Source organism: Lonchura striata, chromosome 1 (assembly GCF_050655825.1).
Source record: "Lonchura striata isolate lonStrDom1 chromosome 1, ASM5065582v1, whole genome shotgun sequence".
Taxonomy (NCBI): domain Eukaryota; kingdom Metazoa; phylum Chordata; class Aves; order Passeriformes; family Estrildidae; genus Lonchura; species Lonchura striata.
Window position 1 is genome coordinate 32751700 of NC_140703.1, and position 16285 is coordinate 32767984.

The 16285-nt window shown below is 46.2% G+C and overlaps 1 protein-coding gene across 13 annotated transcripts in view; it reads left to right on the forward strand.

Annotated features, from left to right (window-relative positions):
• The first annotated feature begins 9 nt into the window (after window positions 1–9).
• Window positions 10–16285, forward strand: part of TCAF2 (TRPM8 channel associated factor 2) — a 29692-nt gene continuing 13416 nt past the window's right edge. For 2 of the 13 annotated variants that reach the window (XR_014953311.1, XM_085573439.1), the window contains exons 1-4: window positions 1118–9735; window positions 12153–13123; window positions 14968–15062; window positions 16006–16219. Coding sequence is in view for 12 of the 13 variants with exons in the window: in XM_085573439.1 (XP_085429565.1) it covers window positions 9083–9735; window positions 12153–13123; window positions 14968–15062; window positions 16006–16219 (1933 nt within the window). In the remaining variant the exon portion in view is untranslated. Of the gene's footprint in view, window positions 602–1117; window positions 9736–12152; window positions 13124–14967; window positions 15063–16005; window positions 16220–16285 lie in introns of those variants that run through there. The other 11 variants (XM_085573491.1, XM_085573496.1, XM_085573514.1 and 8 more) reach the window with 11 other exon arrangements.

Here is a 16285-nt window from a genome sequence, read left to right on the forward strand (position 1 = left end):
GGAAGGGGAGGGGAGAGGGAGGGACCGAGAAGTTTCTAGAGCCGCTGCCGCAAAGCGCCCGGCTGTGCCAGGGGCCGGGGTGAAAGTGTGCGTCGCCCCCGGGGGTGGAGAGGACGGCGGGGGTAAGGCAGCCGCCTGGCCGCGTTATACTCCGGGGTGATGGGGGCGCAGAAGAGGAGGAGGAAGAAGAGTTTATTTATGGCAGGAGGGAGGGCTCGCTTTTACAGCGCTGAGCTTGCCGTGCAGGTGCGCCCACCTCTCGCTGGTGATGCAGGAGAGCCCGGCCCAGCAGCGAAGAGGAACTGCTGCGTCCTGCCCTGGGGAAGCTTTATTGAAAGCTGTAGTTACAATAAAAGTAATGCGTCTGACTCCTCAGTGTTAGCAACCCTGTGCAGATGCATGGCTCATATTCTTTTTGCCCACCATGCGGCACTAGGTGGTCCCAGGAAAGGTAGTACAAGTGGGCACAGAAGCACCGTGCCGACAGCAAGCCGGAGTTCGGGCATCCCTTGGTTGCGGTCCTATTAGGAGCCGTGTGCTTGAAAGCATTTTGTCACCCAGGACCAGGAAAGGTAAAGACATGCTTAGGACACTGTGTAAGGTACGTGGCTTGCCCGTCTGTATCCATCCAGGTAAAGTAGCACTGATTTGTGCATCAACCTGCTGCTGGAGTATTTAGGGATGCATAAAGTAGAAGGTGCTCCCACTTAATATGAAGAACATTAGTACAAATATGCAGGAATTAGCAGACCTAATTCTGGGCTACTCAGCATCTGTACGTGCCTCCCGGATGGTATGGTACATTCAGCCAAATTATTTGCAAAAACCAGTAATATAAAAATCAGGCTAGTACCTTACCCATCACCTTCACTATAAATAAAGCAAAAGCATTAAATACGCTCAACCTTCCACTGCAAGCCTTGAACACCCGCCCCCTGGCCGCGCAGCTGCAGCTTTGCCCACTCCTCGCATAGGGGGGCACCTTTCCCGGCTGTTCTTGAACTTTCCTTCCCGCCCGCTCCCTCTGCTTTCCCGGTGGGTGCTGGGCGCGGGGCCGGCGCAGCGCAGCTCCGCCCGCGGCTGCGGAGCCGCGCCGGGCGGCGGGAGCGGCGCGGAGCCGCCCGCCTGTGCTGCGCCCGCCGCGCCTGATGCTGGCGTGCAGCGCGCTGCTGAGCCTTCAGCATCAGAAGCGGTGACGGGAGGAGACAGGAGGCTCGCCGGCGGGCGCGCTGTCCCGGAGCTGCCTTTCCAAGCCGCATTGCCGTCTCGCGGCGCTCCCAATGCAAATCCCTGGCGTGGGGGCTTGCTCTGTGAGGAGGGTGCGGGCTGCGTTTGACCTGCTCTGTGCCAACATAGAGCTGTGTCTGTGCCTGGTGCACAGCGACTCCGGCAGCCTGAGGTGGGCTCTGCTGGTGTCAAAGGAAAGCAGTAGCAAAAGAGACTGAAAGAACCTGTAGTTACTCCGGCAGCTGGGTGTAAACTGGAAAATCTGCAGGTTTACCCTGAGAAAGAACATGATTTTCACACCCCCCCCCCCCCCCCCCCCCCCCGCAAACGTACACTTTAGTTTACTTTCAATCTGAGTAAGAAGGGAGAGGGCAAAGAAGGAGAGGAATGTGGTTTCTGCATGCATTTAGGTCTAGAAACTTTTAGCTGCTCACAATCTGCAATTTAACATGGATGAGTTACTTGATTGCAGATTAGATCTGTAGGAGGTACAAAGCTGGTTCTGTGCATAGACTCTAGACCTGGATACACTGAGGAGCATGGAGAGAAGCATCTAAGTTGGTTCTGGTCCCACAGGTCTAGCAGGTCTTGTTGGGGGAGGCACAGTAAAAACACAGGAGATAATTCTTCATCTAATGATTCTGTAGGGTGCTAAATTTACAATCTCTAGTCAGCATTAGCACCCAAGTTCTCCTACGCTCTCAATGCATCTGACATATTTTTTTTATCTAATAATAAACCAACTATATGTTGGTTTAAAATAAATCTTTGCAGGCCATTCTGTCTTAAGTTTGGCAATGAAGTTTCTCTTTGGTACTGGTACTTTTTCAGCTCCGTGTTTTCTATTTCATAATCTAGCATTTGAAAATTCCAGTATGTGTAATTGGTGCCAAATTACCTACAACTGCCAAACATGCTAGAACCAAGTTTAATAAATTGATAAGTAGTAGAAAGGAAAGGAGATCTTTTAGTGGAGATCATTTACAGATGTTATACAGCTCATATTTCCGGCCATCCGCTAGTTTTCAACATAGCAGTGCAAGCTCTTATACATAAGTAATGTAAACCAAGTACTGCAAGTTATGTTCCTTAGTAACTTTTCAAAGACTGTTTAGACACTGTTTGAAGGTCTCCCTGAAGGGCTGTATGTGCAGGGCTTTATGGAAAAGGGGACAGAGACAGCAGCAAAACAACAGTGAGTGTCTGGGGTGATGTCAATGCTATAATGCTTCCAGTAGGGTGTGGATGGAGGGATGGCAGGTTGGAATGGTCTCTTTTTTAAGCCTCTTTTAAGGCTTGCTTATAGTGCCACAGCATCGTAAAGGCACCTTATGTCAGGCCTGTTCTCAGAAGATACATTGCAGGCACAAAGGAAAGATTTCAGAACTTGATGGGTATGCTTAGGTGAAGAGAAAATGAAAATTTTGGCTATAGCTTTCAGGCAGAGCAGAAGACAAGTGAGATGATTGCCTAAGGCAGCAGAGAACATTCTGAGCAGTAAAATGTCCTGAAAAAAACAACAAATTCCTGCAGGGGTCTGCAACAGCCTCCCAGGACATGAAGCCAACCTAAAGCTGGTCAGCAACATGCTAGATTCAGGAATAGGTTTATATAAAGACTTCCTAAAGATAACAAGGCTTGAACTTAAAACATAAAAGATGGCATAGGGCAGCACAGCTCAAACACAGCTTTATCAACAGGACCTACACAGGCAACAAGGGCAGGATTCAAGGTGGCCTAAAGCCCATCAGGGAGGACCTGTCAAAGGCTTCCCAGGTGTGCCATGGCTGGAGTTACTGTGCTGTGTGGGTTGACCAAAGCCCCACTGTGTCACACTGTGGCCTGGAAGTTCACTTGCCCAGCTGTGTTGATCATGCTGGCACAGCAGACTCCCGGAACTGGGAAAAGAAGTGAGGAATGCGTGTCTGTACAAGCTCAAAGATGACATTTCGAGATAACAGCAGAGTAACCAAAAAAGGAATGACCCTGACTATTACTTTGTGATTGGAACAGGAACTGAAGCCACACTCATCAAGAGCACTGGGTTCATGCTTGATTGCCTTGGAAGGGCTTGAGCACAGGGTGTAAGAAAGGAATAAAGGCAGAAGCCACAACATTCTGTGTTGACTGGCACTGGCCACCAGCTGGCAGGTGTAGACAGCCAGACATCAGCAGGGACACCCTGATGCCAGCTGCCAGGGAACACAAAATCCAAGCCAGCATAGTTTGAGCGTGAAGACCTTCCTGGGGAAACTAGTACAAATAAGATAGCTCATGCACCATGGGCAACAGCGATAATTTGTGCACCCATGTTATTTGAAGTAAGGCTTAAAACATTGATGGATTGTAACAAAGGGTTAAGTAAACTTGTTCGGTTTTTTTCTTTTGGTTTTTTTTTTTTTTTTTAATTTGGCATGCATTTCTTCTGAGGGATTGTTTGGTTACTGTTGAAATTCCAAGGAAACCCCAGATACTCATCTGTTGGTGTGCCACACTTATACTGAGCTGGAAAAGAATGTGACTTAATAGATCAGGGACAGCTTTAATTATTTCTGTGTGCTGCATTGTAAAAAATAATGGTGATAAGGAGGAAGAAATGCTCAGTTTATGGAATTGCACATTTTTTTATTGCAATAAGCAGTGCTGCCATTGATGTCTGCACAAACCTTCTGACCCTACACTCGTATTTTGTGTGACATGTTAGTGATAGATTATTAAGCTGCCTGCCACCTGAGTTATGCCCTGCCTGTTCTTCAGTCTCAGCTTCACTGAGCTGTCCCAGTATCCCTGCTTTCCCTTGCTCCCCAGCAGGATATAGCAAAGCAAATTCCGTGCCATCCTTTTGGTTTGGGAGGGATAAAGTTGTTGTTTTTCCATATTCATGACCGCGTCACTGCGGACTGCAGGAGATTGGCACGGCCCACACACAAAGAGCATCAGATCTCTTTTCTGCTCCTTTTCGGTGTTCACTCATCCCCTGCTTTCAAACCGAGCAGCATTTACAGGGGAGTGATCTGAGCTGGTACACAGCAGGCATGCAAATGAGACTCAACCCTTCCAGTGCCAGACTGGAAAAGGGCTCTGTGTCTGCATTTCCTGGAGATTTCTGCACTGCTCAGCTCCCTGTTCACCAAGAGATGTCAACACTTTTCTAAAATTACAGACCACAGGACTTACAATTAGGCAAGGTCTCATTTTTTAAAAATTGTTCTCTAATAAGGTTATGATTTCTGCTGTGCTTCTCTACATTGATTTCTATTATTTAGTGATTTAATTTATGTGATATATGCTGTCCTTTTTAGATCCCAGGTAAAGATTTTCAAAAAGTACTTGTTTGTATAGGCATCTCTTCTGATTCAGTGTATCCTTGTCTTTACCAATCATAGCTCATTAGCTAACTTTCAACTCACAGAAATTTAGTAGACTGAATTATAATTAAGATATTATTTATCTTTCCAAATGCAAAATTAATTTAAACATACCTGATCATGTTTTATCAGTTGCTTTCATTTTGTTCTTTCCTTGCTTTGAAAGCAATTAAGATTACTGGACAAATGTATGTTTAGACATTCAGATTTTCTATTTCTTTGCATCTCACTAGCCAGTGAGTGTACCCTAATGTGTGCATGGTAACACCACCAGAAAAGATGGGCAATACATGTTTTTTTCCTTAAACCACTGCAACATTTTACTAGGCTTGGAAATGGTAATGTTTTATAATCTATTGCTTTAAGTGCCACGTGAAAATAATGCCAATAATAGTAATTACACATGGTAATTGCCTAATTGATTCTGCTGCACTTTTACTAAAAAAAAATATATTTTTTTAGGTTTTATCAATTTTCAGTATGTTTCCTAATAACTCTTAGGACTGTCATTTTTAAAAAGAAATAAATACCTGCAGTGTCTTCCTTTGTAATTGCTATCGTGATCTAATTTTAGAGTTCTCATTAATTTGCAACCTAATCTGCTTTTTCTTTGGCTCTCTTTCCTTCAGATGTATTTAACTTTGTTTTTTCTACTTTTATTATGTAACTCTGGAAGGGTTTTCTTAATGTATTTTTTTCTAATTTTGTGTTTCCCATGCAAGCTTCTTGCTTGGCTTCCTCCCACTTCCCCATCCCTTTTCTCTGGCTGTGTGAGAAGAATGTCAGCATGGATGTTTGGATTGTTACAGTGTTTCGTTACTGTTACCATAAAAAATTTCTTCCTTATAGCCAAATCTATGAAATCTACCCTCTTTCAGTTTAAAACCTTGTTGCTGATGGACAGACAATGAAAATAAGTATTTTTGTCTCTTCAGCAAATGCCGTCTCTTCAGCAAATTCCTCTCCTTGCTCAATTTGTTGATAAACATGGAAAGAAGCAAGAGTCCACCAGTTCCTTACTGCTTACAGACTTTGCAGCATTCTTGATTCTTAGTTACCGTGCAGACAGCTAGATTGCAAATATGAAAGAGTGGAAAGACTGGAAAACACAGGAGACCACCCTAATGAGGAAGAGCAGCCAAATCCCTTGAAGTGATGTGTCTCACTCTCTTAGGCTACCTGTGTTCTTAACAGGTGAGATATCTCCGTGCCTGTCTTGCCTCTTTTGTCCTATAGTTCACAGATACTTTACAATCCCATAATTTTTACTCATGGAAGTCCTCCTGTATTTGGTGGGAACATTAAAGACTCGCCTGAAGGTGACTAACTACTTAACACACAAAAACTATTCCCATATTCACCCTCAGAACTTGCCCAGGTCCTCTGTCTCACAGATACTCTTCCTGAGTGGACCAAGGGGTATTCCTGCCTTTGAATCATAGCTATTTTGCCTGTGTGTGATGGCTTTTGGACAGCAGATGACAGAATCTTAAGTCTGCATTTAGTGAAATCAAATTATCTTCCCATCACATTTTTTTTTGTTTTCCAGAGACAGAAGAAAGGCTAGGATAGATTTAGTAATCTGCCAAGGTTTATAAATGTTTGCTCCAATATCTGCTCTCACGGTGTTCTCAGCTCTACAGGGAGTAGGAACTCTCTGGAGGTGAGAGGTAGAAGGTGTGGGAAGGAAGACAAGGAATTCAGAATCTTTGTTTTGAGATAGTGTCATGGAGATTTTTTGTTTCCACGTTAAGAGGGGAGGCAGCTAGGAGCCAAGATCTTCCTTCTGCATGGGCCCAGGTCTACCGGTTGTTTCCTCCTAACTGATGTGAGAGACAGCCAGCTCAGTCTTCTGCAGCTTCCTTCAATTCTTGTCAGACATGTATGTTCTCTGTTCCTGCAGAGTTTTCTCCCTTCTCTAGAAAGAGGAGATCATTTGTAGTTGTGTCTGCTTGGGGTCTAATGTGTGCACTTTTTCTCTCCACTCTGAAATGCTTCATGCCTTTGAAATGGAAAAGTTGTGATTACATAGGAATTGGGAATTCTGTTATATGGTTGCAATTGCTTTCAATGAAGAGAGTTAACATCCTTTCCAAAACATCTGCTCCTTGTTCTGGATAAATGCCAGGGAGCAGGAGTGTTCCTAGGTCCAGCGTGTAGAGTTAGCTTTCAGATCCTGTGATAAGAAGAAAGGTGGGGGCTAAGAAGTTTGCTGATCTTACATCAAACCTAGTCCTGTGGTTTCTCCTCATGTGGAATAACTGAGGAACAATCCCAAGCACAAATACAGGCTGGGTGGAAAATTAATTGAGAGCAGCCCTGCCAAGGAGGACTTGAGGGTGTTGGTTTGACCAGAAGTCCAACATGACCTGGCAATGTACATTCCCAGCCTAGAAAACCACCCGTGCCCTGGGCTGCATCCAAAGCAGCATAAAACAGCAGGGCAAGGGAGGGGATTCTGCCCTTCTGGTCTTGTGAGACCCTACCTGGGGTGATACATTCAGCTCTGGGGTTCCTAGTAGAAGGAAAACATAGACATCTTGGAACAAGTCCAGAGGAGGCCACCAAGATGATCAGAGGGCTGGAGTGTGTCTTCTGTGGAGACAGGCTGAGAAAGTTGGGGTTGTTCAGCCTGGAGAAGGTTCCAGGTATACCTTAGAGCCCCTTCCAGTACTTAAAGGGGGCTACAAGAGAGCTGGAGAGGGACTTTTTGCAAAGGCATGTAGTGAGTGACGGGACAAAGGGGAATGACTTGAAAGAGGGCAGATTTATATTAGATATTAGGAAGAAATTGTTTGCTGATGATGGTAAGATACTGGCACAGGTTGCCTGGAGAAGCTGTGGATGCCCCATCCCTGGAGGAGTTCAAGGCCAGGTTGAATGGAACTTTGAGCACCTGGTCTAGTGGAAAGGGTTCCTGCCCATGGCAAAAGGTTTGAAACTATATGTTAAGTCCCTTTCCAACCCAAACCATTCAGTAGTTGTGATTCTGTCGCTTAATATGAGTTGCTGAAACTATCCACCTGCTTTTCCTCTCCCTTGCACCATGGTCAGTGTAGTACAGTTATAGGTACATTAGTATCAAATCCACAGAAACCACCAAAAAAAAAAAAAACCTTCAGTGTTTTCCAAGGCTGCATTACTACTTTGCTGCATGATTTGTAGTAAAACACCCTAAAGCATTTACACCTTGTACATGTAGGGCTTCATCAAACCCAGGGACACAAAGCCGGGGTTCAGACTAAGCCAGCAATCAAGCACTTGGTAATTGGGCATCGTAGTTTTTATCCTATGTTAATCAGCAGCTTTGACTCATGACTCATATGCAAGACAATAGTGGAGTCCCATGATAGTTTTGGTGAAAAACAGCACTTCCAAACACAACCAGAGAGGATAAGTGATACTGTCATTCTAGAGCAGGTTGCTGTTTCTAACCACCCTGGGGCTTGTGATAAATCCAGATCAAGGCTGCAGCTTCTCCAGGACTTGCCATTTTCCTGTGTTTGGATGACAAGGGTTTGCTTTCCGGGTGGCCAAATATGAAGTGTGTGTGAAGCCTGGTGTTGGCACGGGATGCTGCCAGGGAAAGGAACACGCCCCTTCAGAGCAGCATAGGTGTTGTGCTCAAAGCCATTCATCGGAATCCTGAATGACACAAACTGGGTGGGACTGGGTCAGAGTTTCATACCTCAAAACCTTCCTGTTTGCACAGCCACAGCTACCCAAGATCAGCAGAAGACAGCTTCAGGAAAAAGCTGAGCCAAACTTTCAAACCAAGGGAGCCTTAGCAGAGCAGTGTCACTCACAGACCTCAAAGGGCTTGGCAGTCGAGGTCAGTACACTCTCCTTACTTCTCATGGGTACTGTAAAGTTATTGCTGGGAAGCTGGGCATGTCCATCATTTTTGCTGACTTTCCTCTCCCTCACAGCACTTCCTAATACTAAGCACAGGCTTATAGTGCCTAAACGGAGGTAGAAAAGTAGAACATGTTGCAGCAACAGCATGTAGCTCTGTACATACCCAATTGGGAGCTAAAATGTGAACTGCATGTTTGAATTATATTGTGCATTGTGTTGATACAGCCTTTTCATTTTCTGGCTGTTCTGTGTAAACCACTTCTACCATACAAGTTCCTAGTAGACTTCCTGGAGCTTCTGGCACTCTCCCTCTTCAAATAAATTGTTAATGTGAGAGTGAATATCTTTATCTCCCTATTTTCCTCCATGGTGCATATCAGAATTTGTTACAAACAGTCATTTTGTCTCCATAATCATGGTATACTTATAACTTCTATTTAAATGTGTAAATAGTGTGATAACAAAGCTAAAACAAGCAAACAAATAAAAGAACAAACAAACCAAATCCCCGGAAAAGTTGTATCCACAAATCTGATTCCTCTTTGTTTAGAATTCCTACTAGCCAACAAGAAAAATTGCTCCATAGGGTTGTTACAGCTGTTCCTTATTGCTGAACTTTACTGTAATGGATGTTCTTCTCTCTTCCAGACAGAAGTGTCCTGGAGATGAAGCCCTGTGCCACCTACGAGCGGTTAGTGGATGGTGTCGGGTCATGGGACTTCACTGGAGGTTTTGTTCCCTGTGAGCTGCTCCTTGTTGGAGAGGACGCCTACCCTGTGCTCCTGAGCGCTAAGAAGCAGGTTCTGATTGCTGTTTCACAGTATGGGAAAGGCCGGATGGTGGTTGTTTCCCATGAAGGAATCCTGAAGAGCCCCAAGTTCTCCCAGTTCCTCAGAAATGCCATGGAGTGGCTCAAGCCTTGCCCGGAGGCCCTGGTTGGGGTTCATCCTCGGCTGGATTCCCTGTCCCAGATGCTGCTCGAGGCTGGCACCCAAGTGCAGGTGGGGGCAGAGCCCAGCCCGTCCATGGGGGTGTTCTGTATGGACGCCTATGACAGCTCCCAGGCCAAAGGCATCGTGGACTTTGTCAAAGGGGGTGGAGGGCTGCTTGTTGGAGGCCAAGCCTGGTACTGGGCGAGCCAGCACGGCAAGGAGAAGGTGCTGTTCGAATTCCCTGGGAACCAGGTGACCAGCGTGGCTGGCGTGTACTTCACAGGAAACACCGTGGAAAAAGGCGTCTTCAAAGTCGCCAAGAAGATTCCCAAGATCCCATTAGTTGTCCCGTGAGTACCTTAATTGCCCTGTCTTTAATCCACCAGTTAGGTTATGCGGGTGAGCTGTTTGTAGAAGATTTGGGAGGTGAGAGGTGAAGGTGAATGTGATTCTTTAATAACCAGCATGGAATTGTTGCCTTCCAATTTAAAGGGGACTTTCCCATTCTTTGCAATTGGAAAGGATGCTGTCTTCAACTGCTTCCAGGGCAGCAGGCCCAGGGAATCCATTCTAAGAGGAGGAGATGAGAGGAGGCATCTTTTAGAGCAGCCGGCCTGATCAAGTGTACCTGAGTGAAATGCAGCAAAACAGGGACAGGAGGAGGAACTCCTCTCTGTATCCCCACACATCCCTACATTCAGAGCAATTTTCCTACAGCTGTAAACCAGGTTGGAGATGAAGCAGCAGGACAGCTCTCTGGGCCAGGCTCTGGCTGACAGCTGCTAAACCTGTTGAGCCTGTTCCTTTGCAGGAATTTGCTTCTGCAGGTAAGCCTCTGGAGGTGGCCAGAGCTGAGGCTGGGTGCCACCTCCCTTCTCAGCTTCTGAAACAGGCTGTGGGCAGGAAAACTCAGTGCTCCCAGTTTGTTTGGGATTCCAGCCTGGCTCTTTAGGTTCTGGATTATCAGGTGTAAAACTCAGGGCTGTTATGACTCATATTGCACAACTGACCAGGCATTGGAGACCTGGATGTTGCCCTGCTCTCTTCCTCCCCTTGCCACTTTCTGCTAAGTTACATAAGGCACAGCAGGTTCTCCAAGAAGCATTAGTGCTGCTGCAGTTCCTCTGTGTGGCAGCTTCATTTCACTGTAGTGACAGCCACAGCAATTACAGTAAAACTCCCTGCAAGTCTTTCCTTCCTTCTTTTCCTTGTGCATGTAGAATGCTAAATCTCTTATATTTTCAAACAATTAATGGAATTTGATATTTTTTGTTGTTTTCCAGTAAAGGTAGTAGAGAGCTCTGCTGTTTAATTCAGTTAATTCAGTTAAATGCTTAGGGCACAGCTAACAAATTAGGTTGCTTAATTAAAATTGCTGGTTGCTTCTTGTTACAACCTGCACTGCACAGGCATGTTCCCACTGCTTCATGCACAGGGCATGGAAGAGGGAAAGGGGTGGGGAATTCAGAAGAAAAAAATTACATCACAATTAACAAGACTTCAAATGGTAACTAAGGATGAATTACACCTTGTTTAGGTTGTTTTTGTGGGAGTTTTGTTTGAAGCCAGAGCCACAGAGAAATTTAGGTCTCCAGTTTCTGTGTAACACAACAGCTTTGTACATCTGGGTCTTCTTGCCAGATTTGTGTGCAGAGAATCAGGCTTCAGTCTGAGACAGGGGCTGTGCTATATGGCTGGACACATGCTCTGTGTGACAAAGGGTCTCAGTAAAGTGATAACCAAAGAAGAGCTGCAGATTTAATTCCCATCCTACGGGCATGAAGAAGGGCAGCGTCATTTATTCTCACTGAGTTGGCAGCAATGGTCACGTAACAGCAGATCCTTCACAGATGTTGGGGGAAAACTGCTTGGCAGAACCAGGGGAAAGTGTACACAAAGCATATGAGAGTAATTCAGCATGTCTTTCTCCACAGTGGCATATAGGAGTTATATGAAAATAGAGATAAAGTCTTGCACAGTCTAATCTCTTTCTATTGTGGAGACCAGCAATGTGAGGTAATGTGAGGTGTATGTGTTAAGGCTCTAATTCTACTTCCAGTTACTCGCAATTTGTCTAGCTGTGTGTCTGCCTGTCTGTGTAGCCCATCTGTCCTAGCACTTCTTCAGTTCTCAACAGTGGCAGAGCTTGGGAAAAGGCACAGAAATCTTCTGGGCTCATCTAGTTTATTAAGCCTAGGGTGGAGCAAATAGAGAAAGTTTCTCTTAAAGGAGACCCGCTGATTCCCACATTATGTGCGGTTTAAATCTGCAGTTTAAAAGACTGTGAAGGATCTGATTTTTGAATTTCTGCAATGTATTTAGATTTTTAAGTGGCTCTTCAATGACAGAGGTCTAGAACCTTCCTTTTGACCTATTTATTTAAATTTTTAAATGAGGGCTGAGATTCCTACAGATTTGCTTAGCTGTAGTAACTGAGGCTTTAAAAAGAGAAAAATGAAGCATTGATGGATTTTTCTTTTTTAACAAAAGAACTGACAACATGATGCCCTGGGACGAAGGAGAAAGAAGAGACAAGGATGGCCACTGAGAATAGCTCAGTTGGTTAGAACATAGTGCTCCTAATAGTCTCAAGGAGATGGGTTTGATCCCTATATGAACCACTCCGTTAAGAGCTGGACTCAATGATCCGTCCAATTCAGAATATTCTGTGAAATCAAGAACTCCTTAAGTTTCAGCTATGACACCAGTTGTTTTGTTCTGAGGATTCTGGGCTGGGGGCTAACCTGGACCTCTCTTGGTTCTGCAGGCACCAGGCCAACCTGAGCCTTGACGCCGAGTTTCTCCTGCGCGGTGTGTCGGAGCTGGATTTGGTGACGGGGGGCATTCCCTCCACCTTGCTGGTGCACGGAGCCCTCTCCTTCCCGCTGTGCCTGGACCGCTCCCAGCGCTGCCTCTTGGCTGCCGCACGCTACGGCCGTGGCCGCGTGGTGGTGGCGAGCCATGAGAGCCAACTGTTCTCCCCGAAGCTGGCCAGGTTCCTGCTCAATGCTGTCTCCTGGCTGGATGCCGGGAGGAAGGGGCTGGTGGGGGTGGATCCCAGCCTGCAGAAGCTGTGTGGCCTGCTGCCTCAGGTAGAGGTGAAGTCGCAGGTGTCACAGCTGACAGGTGACATCAGCGTGTACTGCTGCACTTCTTACAGCGACAGAGAAGCCGAGCGGATCCACGCTTTCGTGGCAGAGGGAGGTGGCCTGCTGGTGGGGGGCCAGGCCTGGTACTGGGCTTCCCAGAACTGTGGCCAAGCCGCTGTGGCAAAGTATCCTGGCAACAGGATCCTGAACCGCTTTGGGCTGAGCATCCTGGGGCGGAGCGGCCGGGCGGCCAAGTACCCACCCGTGGGGCCGGGGCAGCACTACCACTTCCGCAGGGCGCTGCTGCTCTTCAGCACGCAGCTGCAGGGCCATCAGGAGCTCACGGAGCCCCTGAAGGGCTGGCTGCACCCCCTGGCGCAGGACTGCGCTGCCTTCCTGCACATCCCAGCCCACGACTGCCCAGCATACGCTTCGCTCCACCGCATCCTGACCAAAGTGCTCAAGAGGACTGGGATCCCGCAGGTCAGCAGGCACTGCCCGGTCAAGAGCAGCTCCAAAGAGGCAGTGCTTCTCTGCATGGCCACCGAGCTGTCCCTCCACATGACAGACAGCGCAGCTCTGGTGCAGAAATCTGCTGCTGGGGTCTGTGCCTTCCCTGTCACTGTGGAAATCGATGGCACAAACCCAGGTGAGGACTTACCTCTCTTCCTCTCAAGGCATCCTGTTGTTGGGATCAGTGGGGTGCCCGCCTTCAGTGGGCCTATGTATGTGTGAACACGGGCATAGATGTGCAATTTCACCATGGGCTTGAGAGGAGACTGAGCTCAGTGCAGTGGCAGACAGGCTCCTTTTGTGGCTAGCCCTAATTTTAGCACCTGAAACACCCCATGGAATTCCTGCTTTCTCCCTATTGGTGCATAGGCACTGGCAGGAGAAGAACCTCCAAGTGGTACCACAAGGCATTTGCATGGCACAATGGTTTTGGCAAGAAAGTTTCTCTGAGAAGCCCTAGACTCTACATTGCCATTCCCATAGTTGTGCTGATACAGGCATCTATGGAGCCATCCTGCAAAGAGGTGGGAGTAAGAAACAAAAAGTTTATTTGTTATCTAGGTAATTTCAGCCTGAGTTGTAGCACAGTCCCATAGCTTGGTGTATCAGCACAATGGAGGGAAGATCTGATTTTGGGAGTGAAGAGACTGGAAGTATGGCGGGACCTTCTTGGGCTGACATTGCCACTGAAGCCAAAGTATTGGGTAAATATACCATAAATTATTTGTCTAAGCTTGGGCCTTGTATCCAGCTTGCTGAGATTCCTGCTCACAACTGATATGTTTAAACTGGTTTAAATTCCACTAGTAAATTTTGGCCCCTGGACAGATTTGTTTGGTATTAGAATATGATTTAGAGGAGTTGTTTCCAAATTGTTCTAATAAGATAAAGGAGACTGTTCTGGAATGGCAATTCTGAGCGAAGTGGCTGTGCAGAGTGAAAAGTTGTAGAATAACTTCTCACTGGTTTTAATACTAATGAGTCAGGAGAAAAGCAGAAAATACTCAGAATTTGTGTCATTTCACATAAACAAAAAAGAAAAAGCTAGCAAACCCTGAGCACCATTTCAAAACTGCCTTTGGTACAATTCAGGAAAACTGAGATGAACTGGTAACACAATATCATATAGTCTAATTTGCATTTTTCATTGGATTAGGTTTTGCTTGACAAAACTGGTTCTGCTTTCTTGGATGACAGGAAAGGTTGTAAGTTGGGTGCTTAATGACAGTTCAGCTCTTTTTAGGACTTCTAGTGTTTGAATTGAAATATGCCTAAGTAAACTTCATGTCAGAATTAGGTAGTGGAATCTGCCTGACCAGTACAGTAGAGATGGATAGGTTTTGCACTGAGAATTCTGTAAATTGCAAGTGTTTAAAGAGATTTATGCTGAAGAGACTTGCATTTTCATGGGAAGACTGTCTATAGAAACATGATGAATTGTAGTGGTACCCTTCTTACAGGTACACCTAGAATGATCTCTTGAGGCTTTCTCATCACTTCAGTCAGCTAGAAATGACAATTCCTGTGGGTCCAGTTTGTGCTGGACCAGTCACTAAGGACAAATGTGATGGCACTCTCAGTCTGTTATTGGGAAATATTTTATGACCATTACAACTTCAGTTGTGTAATCCCACCACAGCTCTTATAAGGTCTGTAGGATAAGAAGGTCTTTTTGTTTTTTTTAAATCCTTTTCTTTTTTTTTTTTTTTTTAAATCCTTCTCATTTTTAGAAGATACTACTAAGCACATTTAAGCTTGGTGTTTCCAGAAGTGTAAATCTGGATGGGCTTGCTTGCTAATGGTGTGATGATTTTGTTCATTTATTTGAAAATGTATTTCTGACAAGTTGGGTAAATGAGACATGGCAAAAGGAAAGGATGGAAGATTATCCTCCTGTTGCAACTTGAAACCCCCAGGATCTGTAATGGTCCAGACAAAGCAGTCCTTGACTGTTTAGGACTGTGTTCTCTTATGTTTTAGGAAAGACAGCCTGGAGGAGCACAGGACTCTACCTCCCCGAAGGGCACACAGCAGTGATAACGTGTCCCTGCCTGGTGGTCGGTGCTGGTCTGAAGGTAAAATCTCTCTGCTTGGCGTTGGTATGCACCAGTGTATTTGTCGAGTGCGCGCTCAAAAATAGCGCGGGGAAGGGTTTTCTCCTTTATGGCTTTTTCTACCCTTGCCGCCCTTTCCTGCTGCTGCCACCCTGTGGCATTTTAAATGCTTTGTCATAGTTTCGTCGCCTTGTGTCCCCACGCTTTTCTTTTGCATTCCTCCCATTCTGTGTGCTGGCGGGATGATTGAGTGTGGCTGCTGCTTGAGGGCTGTTGGATTTTGTTCTGTTATGGTGCAAAAAAAAAACCTGATCAAGATAATTTTCAGGTCCAGGATAAGTACTTGGGCCCTTCTATGAACCAAACTTGATTCCATCTCTCCAGATGGCTCATAAAGTCCTTTGACAGTGCTGTCACTACTGCTCATGTAGGTGTATCCAGATGAGATAGGCACTGTTACTTGGGATCCTGTTCTGCAGAGTACAACAGAAGCAAATGCTTACCTGCTTGGATATTTTTGCAGTGATCTCCCTGCAGCTGAAATGCAAAGTTAACTCAGATGCTTCTGTCTGGTCCTGCAGCCACATGCTGTCTGTTTTATTAATAGAGGTCTAAGGAGGAGGCACAATAAAAGAAGCCAGTCATGACAACATTTCTCCAAATTATGTTATAGGAAGTGACCGATGCTGGGGAAGGGTGGAGGAGTGATCAATGCAAGTGCAGTGCAGTGGAAGAAATCACTGCAGGACTCTGACCTGCTGGTGAAGGATGCACTTGAGCCAGGAATAGTGGGAGAAGAGCTGTAAGACTGAGACAAGGACTAGGCTGGAGTCAGAAGGCTGCTTCTGTGTGCGTCCTCTGCAGGGACAGTGCTGCAGTGGAGAGCTCAGTGGGTGCTGAGGTCAGTCTGCCAGGTCACACTGGCACACCTTTGACCAGCTGTTCCTACACTTCTGCTTGCCAGGTGCAGGTTGGGTGTCACACGGATGACCTCTCTAAAGCCAAGGAGCTGAAACGGGCACCAGTGGTGATCCGCACCTGTGATGTTGCCTGCCAGAAACAATCCATTTCCTGCCTCTGGGGTGGCCTCATTTACATCGTAGTACCAGCAAAGAGTGTCCTGGGGAACGTGCCCATCACGGTGGAAGGGGCAGTCAGAGCTCCTTTCTTCAAGCTTGGTAGGTTTGTTTACCTTGGTGCTTTTTGCCTGAGGGCTGCTCACAGACGTAATTGTCCCAGTGACT